This window comes from Pleurodeles waltl, chromosome 10 (assembly GCF_031143425.1).
Source record: "Pleurodeles waltl isolate 20211129_DDA chromosome 10, aPleWal1.hap1.20221129, whole genome shotgun sequence".
Classification (NCBI taxonomy): Eukaryota; Metazoa; Chordata; class Amphibia; order Caudata; family Salamandridae; genus Pleurodeles; species Pleurodeles waltl.
In genome coordinates, this window is record NC_090449.1 from 1008288957 (window position 1) to 1008297213 (window position 8257).

The 8257-nt window shown below is 45.1% G+C and overlaps 1 protein-coding gene across 1 annotated transcript in view; it reads left to right on the top strand.

Annotated features, from left to right (window-relative positions):
• The window catches only part of ACAD11 (acyl-CoA dehydrogenase family member 11), a 269487-nt gene that overhangs the window by 167818 nt on the left and 93412 nt on the right, over nucleotides 1–8257 (top strand). Inside the window, exon 13 of the mRNA XM_069211890.1 lies at nucleotides 5511–5609. Coding sequence (XP_069067991.1) covers nucleotides 5511–5609 — 99 coding nt within the window. The remainder of the gene's footprint in view (nucleotides 1–5510; nucleotides 5610–8257) is intronic.

The window sequence follows — 8257 nt, forward strand, 5'->3', positions numbered from 1 at the left end:
CAGTGTAGAGCGGAGGTGTGGCTGAAGGAAACGTGTTTGCTGGCGGAGAAGAGGGGGTCAAGCGTGTGTCCGGCGATGTGGGTGGGGGTGTTCACCAGTTGCTTGAGGCCAAGGTTGGCGAGGTTGTCGAGCAGGGCGGTGGTGTTGGGGTCGTTGTTCTGTTCCAGATGGAAGTTGAGGTCGCCGAGGAGGATGTAGTCCGGCAATGCGAGGGCGTGCGGGGAGACGAAGTCGGTGATGGAGTCGCTGAAAAGGGTGCGCGGTCCGGGGGGACGGTAGATGAGGGATCCTCTGAGGGTGGTCCTGGGGTCGGTGCGAATCTGGAAGTGCAGGTGTTCTGCGGCGAGGGGGGTGTTAGGTGTTGATAAGGTGTTGAGAAGCAGTGGTTATTTGCACATCTCTGAATTCCAGGGTGCCCATACTAGCATGTGAATTACAGGGCATTTCTCAAATAGATATCTTTTTTACACACTGTCTTACATTTGGAAGGAAAAAATGTAGAGATAGACAAGGGGCAATAACACTTGTTCTTCTATTCTGTGTTTCCCCAAGTCTCCCGATACAAATGGTTCCTCACTTGTGTGGGCAGGCCTAATGCTCGCGACAGGAAATGCAACATGGACACATCACAATTTTACATTGAAATTTGAGGTGTTTCTTGCAAAGTGCCTAGCTATAGATTTTGGCCTCTAGCTCAGCCGGCACCTAGGGAAACCTACCAAACCTGTGCATTTTTGAAAATTACACACCTAGGGGAATCCAAGATGGGGTGACCTATGGGGCTCTCACCAGTTTCTGTTACCCAGACTCCTTTGCAAACCTCAAAATTTGGCCAAAAAAACACTTTCCTCACATTTCGGTGACAGAAAGTTCTGGAATCTGAGAGGAGCCACACATTTCCTTCCACCCAGCATTCCCCCAAGTCTCCCGATAAAAATGGTACCTCACTTGTGTGGGTAGGCCTAGCGCCCGCGACAGGATATGCCCCAAAACACAACGTGGACACATCACATTTTCCCACAGAAAACATACCTGTTTTTTGCAAAGTGCCTAGCTGTGGATTTTGGCCTCTAGCTCAGCCGGCACCTAGGAAACCTACCAAACCTGCGCATTTTTTAAAACTAGACACCTAGGGGAATCCAAGATGGGGTGACTTGTGGGGCTCTCACCAGGTTCTGTTACCCAGAATCCTTTGCAAACCTCAAAATATGGCCAAAAAGCACTTTTTCCTCACATTTCGGCGACAGAAAGTTCTGGAATCTGAGAGGAGCCACAAATTTCCTTCCACCCAGCGTTCCCCCAAGTCACCCAATAAAAATGGTACCTCACTTGTGTAGGTGGGCCAAGTGCTTGTGACAGGGAAGAGCCAAAAACATGTTGAAATTGAGGGGGAACCAAAGCGGGTCAAAAAGGGCATTTTGAAAAAAAAACATTTTTAGGCTGACAAGTGCAGCAGAATTTTTATCAGTATAGATGAGAAAATGCTGGGTGGTAGGAATTTTGTGGATTCCTGCAGATTCCGGAAGGTTCCATCACAAAAATGTGGGGAAAATGTGTGATTTCCAGCAAAGTTGGAGGTTTGCAGGGCATTGTGGGTAAGAAAATGGTGCGGGTACCTGTGAAGCACACCACCCTGGAATCACCTAGATGTTTAGTTTTCAGATGTGTCTAGGTCTTGTAGATTTTTCTACATGGCAGCGTCCCAAAGTCCATTACGTGCAGCCCTGACCATTCCAAGTGGGACGATTTTGAGAGTTAGCCAAGCTATCATGGCCAAAATGTAAAACGAAAACCCAAAACAATCAAATGTCCTCTTGCTTGCTGTGGGATAAGATGTTTTAGTGTGCAGGGGAGAGCTGAAAGACTGTTTCCCGCATCAGTTGGGGCATAACCAGGCCCATACTGGTTGGTAGCCACCACCCCACACTTTTTTTTATTTTTTTATTCCCTGGCATCCAGTAGACTTTCTGCCCCCCCTACCCCCACAGGGTGTGAATTGGAGGTAATTTATTTGGGGTGGGGGGTATGGCCATACCCCCACCCTCTTATTTTAAAAAATAAATCTTCCCTGGTCTCTGGTGGGCTTTCTGCCCCCCTTGGGGGCAGATGGGCCTTTCAAAAATAAGCCAATCTTCCCCCAAGGGGGGCAAATATGGGAAACAGTAATGTCCCCCCATGGGGAGCGACCCTTGCCCAAGGGGCTGCCTCCCTAAACAAAACACACACATACACACACACCAATCCCTGGTGCCTAAGTGGTTTCTGCCCCCCGGGGGCAGATCAGCCTAATAGAAATAGGCCGATCTGCCCCCAAGGGGAGGAGAAATGGCCTTAAATAAATTTGCCCCCCAGGGGAGCGACCCTTGCCTAAGGGGTCGCTCCCCATGCGTGAAATTGGCGCCAAAAAAAAATCCCCGGTGCCTAGTGGTTTCTGCCCCCCTTGGGGGCAGATTGGCCTAATAAAAATAGGCCGATCTACCCCCAAGGGGGGCAGTAATGGCCTAAAATAAATTTGCCCCCCCAGGAGAGCGACCCTTGCCTAAGGGGTCGCTCCCCTTGTGTGAAATTGACGCACAAAAATAAAGATCCCTATAGTCTGGTGGTTTCTGCCTCCCTTGGGGACAGATTGGCATAGCAATAATCGGCCGATCTGCCCATAAAGGGGGCAGAAATGGCCTAAATACAATTTGCCCCCCCCCCCCCCCCCCCAGGGGAGCGACCCTTGCCTAAGGGTTCGCTCCCCTTCTGTAAAACAACAACAACAAAAATCCCTGGTGCCTAGTGGTTTTTGCCCCCCCCCCCCCCTTGGGGGCAGATTGGCCTAAATAAAATAGGCTGATCTGCCCCCCCAGGGGGGCAGAAATTGGCTAAAATAAATTTGCCCCCCAGGGTAGTGACCCTTGCCTAAGGGGTCGCTCCCCTTGCGTGAAATTCGCATTAGAAAAAAAACTCCCTGGCGTCTAGTGGTTTCTGCCCCCCTTGGGGGCAGATTGGCATCATAAAAATAGGCCAATCTGCCCCCAAGGGGGGCAGAAATGGCCTAAATACAATCCCCCCCCCCCCCCAGGGGAGCAACCCTTGCCTAAGGGGTCGCTCCCCGTCTGTATAACAACAACAAAAATCCCTGGTGCCTAGTGGTTTCTGCCCCCCTTGGGGGCAGATCGGCCTAATTAAAATAGGCTGATCTGCCCCCCCAGGGGGGCAGAAATTGGCTAAAATAAATTTGCCCCCCAGGGTAGTGACCCTTGCGTGAAATTCGCATTAGAAAAAAGCTCCCTGGCGTCTAGTGGTTTCTGCCCCCCTTGGGGGGAAATTGGCATCATAAAAATAGGCCAATCTGCCCCCAAGGGGGGCAGAAAAGGCCTAAATATAATTTGCCTCCTAGGGGAGTGACCCTTGCCTAAGGGGTCGCTCCCCACCTCTAAAAAACAAAAATAAAACAACAAAACAAAAAATAAAAAAGATCCCTGGCGCCTAGAGGATTCTGCCCCCCCTGGGGGCAGATCGGCCTAATAATAGGTCGATCTGCCCCCGGGGGGGGGCATAAAAGGCCTTGAAAAAAATGCCCCCCCTGGGGAGCGACCCTTGCCCAAGGGGTCGCTCCTCTTATGCCAATTTCCTAACAAAATAATATCCCTGGTGTCTGGTGGGCATTTTAGCAGCCGGATAAAATGCTCTGAGAGACTTCAAAGGGAAGGAAATTCCTTTCTTCCCTTTGAAGCCTCTCAGGCCCCCATCACATGATCGGAAGAGAAATGCTTTTGCATTTCTCTTCCGATCGGCTGGAAGCTGAGCTTCCAGCACGATGGGAGGCAGCCTCTGTGCGGGCAGCGCGCGATCGCGCGCTGACATCACAGGGAGGTGGGGGTTTGGGGGTCGAAGGGGAAGGGCTTCCCCTTCCATCCCTCCCTTGGGGGGGGTGGGAGGGAACCCCACGGAGGGAGCACTAGCGCTCCCTCCGGGCTCCAGGCCGAGAACGTAATGGTTACGTCCTCGGCACAGAAGCGGTTAAAACATCTCTGTTTATAGGACTTGTAATTCGATGGGCCCAGTAATTCCCATTACTAGCCTCTTCGGAGGTAAAATAAGACTCATGTGGATTTTAATAATGCAGCAGAACCAAATTGTATTAATGTAGCAAATTAAAATCCTGAAAACTGCACGTTTGATGAAGCACGCCTACTACTGCTGTCCGAGTAACTTGATCATTCCAGTGCAAATACATGGTACACATTCTGGAACTAACTCAATACATTACTACATCCAACCAGACTTACATACCCATGTACATGGTCTCATGTTGCAAACAGCCAGAATAAACATCCATCCCAAAAAAACAAAAATACTAGAAATCCATTCGGGCAGACAAAAAGAATGAGCATTACACATTTTAAACACTTGCCTGTGTGTATGCACTCTCACCCAAAGTCAACACACCCCAAGCAAAAAAATATATATCCGTCTTGCAACATTAGAACAATGGCACATTCTCACCGGACACACAAGACAACTGGATTTTGGCTGCTTTTTATTAATAATGACAGAGTGAAGTTGATGTGAGATCTGTCTACTTTTAGAGCTTGGTGAACATTAGATGACGTTTTTATAATCCTAAGCGGGAGTGCTTTCTCTTTTACATTAAGCATACTGAATAAATATCTAACTATCATATTTCTTCCCAATCAATGGGTACACATGAGTATAGAAAAGTAGACTGGCAAAACCTTTTTGTGAGTAGTGTCTTACTCCTGAAGATTCAAAAGTAAGTCCCACCTTAATCAGGAGTATGACCCAACTACTTATAGAAACCCTTTGTGAATTTGATCTGTGCTGATAGGGAATAGTAAAAAATAACACTAAAAATATTGCATGCACCTCACAATGCAATAATTGGGAAACATTAAAAGCAAACCATTTACATGTCATTAACTGATGATCAGTGAAGGTTGTAGTGACACTTTAACTTTGGCATTTTCTAACATTTTGTAATGTACTTTTTAAACTACTTGCCTAATGCCGCCATAATCTGAACTTTGCTTTAAAAATAATTAATATAATACATGTACAGGATCTAAAAGAAATTGTGTGTTGATCGCATATGATGTTGCTTCCATTTTGCAAATTCACATAACCAGTTCACAGTAGCTTACACAGATGTATATCATGTGCATTTGTCAAATAAGGTCAAATTTAGAAAGAATCCAAAAAATGCTTTTACTCTGGATTAATTAATTGATCAATAACAAAAATGCCTCTTTCATTAATTTTGTAATGTATGCACATTTTCTGTGGATAAGTATATTTTGTTAAAAAATGTGTCAATAAGTCAAGGGCAGATGATCAGTTTGTGATTGAGAGCTGCACATAGACATAACTAAAACCAAAGACACCGTCAGTGTGAGCAGTCTCTTACTTTCTGAAAATCCTAAAGTAAACATTTTGAGATAGTCTTCTTAATTTTGTACAGTTCTTGATTCTCAGTTTACATATGTGCATCATTTCCTTTGCAGAGCCAGACATAGCTTCAAGCGACGCCACAAACATGCGATGTAGCATGGTAAGAGACGGGGATAGCTACATCATCAATGGCAAGAAGTGGTGGTCCAGTGGTAAGTGAAAGCAACAAGGATGGAACGGACCATCCTACGTCTCTCTGTGCTTGGCATATGGCATTGACTGCATGCTTCAAAAGAAGGACCAATTCTTCTTGTTACTCCAGAATGACATTGCAAAATTACTAGTCTCTTTTCTTTGACACTGCATAAACACTAGTCCCTTTTTCTTTGACACTGCACAAGTAAGTCTTTTTGTTTGACAGTGCATGAATACAAGCCTTTTTTCCTTTGCCATTTCATAAATAGGTGTTCTTTATCTTTGAGGATTTGCTTTGTGTATATATTTTGGCTTCTACTAAGTGAGTAGTTCTTTAATTTTGTTGTGACATATCTGATTGGTTGGTTCCAGCTTGTATTGGTATGCCTCAAGAGGACTGCCACTGTCCAGATATAATGATGGCATTGTAATGGAATTTAACAAATTATGTTTTTTACATATGTCAAGATGTTTTGTTCTCTGCAGAAACGTTTTGAAAAACAGACTTATAAAATCTTTCAAGGCCCACTGTTGTATAATCCTCAGAAGCATGATATTCTTTAACCGAGAATTTCCTCCATGAAGGAGTGAAGCATGAGGTCTCTTTGATTTTTTTAATTTTTTACCAGGTTTCTGACAGTAGAGTAGGTGACAAGTTAAAGAACTTCAGCAAGGGTTCAGTGGACCAATTAGTTGGTCTGTTATACCTATGGAGAGGATTCTTGTGCGCTGGCTCTTTTCCTTCATGGACATAATATCCAGACCAATGAACATGTTTGAACAACATAGCCTTTCTGTTAACCCTGTGAAATGTGAAGGCCTTATCCAGGCCCACACCTTTGTAGGCATAATTGGCATACTATTATACCTATAATGATGTGTTGTAGACATAATAGTCTATAAATTATGTCTGTGAAAGTAGGGGGCTTGGGATATGAGCCAAGAGCCACTTTGTATATGTGATAGACTGCCCTCTAAACGTAAACACTTGTTGTCAGTATCTAGTACCTTGAATAGTCATATTAGTCATTTTGATTGAATGTAGCTGGTTCCCTTGATTTTCTGATATATGGTTCCTCTAGACGGTTTTTGACAATGACATGTCTGTCACATGATAAAGGTTTATTTGCTAACATCACAGGTCTCATACTGTTGGTACCATGATGTGGGTTTCCACCAACAATCGATTGTTTGAAAATGTTGAAGTTAGCTTCTCAACAATCCTTCTAGAGAACTTGATAATATTAAAGCATATTAAAACCAGCTACTGTTAAGTTGATATTAGATGCCAGTTGCTGTGAAAAGAGGGATAACATTGAAGTGATGCATTACACCTCAGTTTTTTCTTTGGATGTTTGACTTTGCCATTATATGTTGAAATTACTATAAATGTTAGTCATAATAAGAATAGGGGAATCTGTTGGAAATAACAATTTTAAAAAATTATGATCCTTTGGCTAGTGCTTGGTCGGCTTAGTTATCTAAACTTTCCACAGAGGCTTGAAACTGCTTAAACGAATCAAACTCAACCCACTCTCAAAGCCGTTCTTGGATTTAAATAGTGGTGAAGATGGTCTGTTAATGTTCACAGACATAAAAAGGGACTTGTAAATGCTTTCTGGTAGTGTATCTCTGATTCAGGTTACAAACTTCATGTCCAAAAGCTTGTTTGGATTTGTTTTGATTTCTGTTAATATGTAATTGAATGCTACAGTCCATATTGGTATTTTCTATTTTTAAGAAAACCCAGAAAAGATTTCTTGACAAAGAAACATGACAAACATTGTATTTATATAAAATATACAGAATAGATTGAGGGAATACATCTATGCCCTAGAACTATGTCCTATGTGTTCCAAGCAGACTTGTAATGAGCTAGGTCCTTTTAAAAAAAAAATATATACATCTTGTGGTTGCAGTTGGAAGCCAGTGAACTTCAATTAATTCTTCAGATATTTGAAAGGGTGGTGGGATGGCATCAAACATTTTAGAGGCATGTGGTTCAAACTAGTAATGCATTCACAAGGGACATTCAGGGCCTCATTACGAGTGTGGTGGTCTTAAGCGTGCCACAGTCGCAGTGGCGGTCTAATGGCCACGGACCCGGCGGTAAAGACCGCTGCATTACGAGTCTTGCGGTTTGGCCAAAGCCAAACCACCACAACGCCGCCAATCCTGCTAATCCAGTTGGACTGCCGTGGCCGGAGGTGAGCTCCTCTGGGCCGGCACCAGGCCTAGGACCGCCAGCCGTATTATAAGGCAGGAAAAAATCCAGGCTTTTCACGGCAGTCGCCCTGCCACAAAAACCCTGGTGGTAATGCACCCGGTGACCGGAATCCCCATTCCTGTCGCTGGCACACACACCCCCACCGGTCCACACACTTACAAACACCCCCAACACCCGTCCACACACTTGCAAACACCCCCCACCTGTCCACCCACTTGCAGACACAAACCCCCACCCGAGCATATGCATACAAACACCCCCACTCGTTCTCACAGTGACATACACGCACCCCCACTCGTTCTCACAGTGACATACACGCACCCCCACTCGCTCTCACACTGACATACATGCACCCCCACTCGCCCTCACACTGACATACACGCACCCCCACTCGCTTTCACACATACGCACCCCCCTTGCGCATTCATACACTCCCCA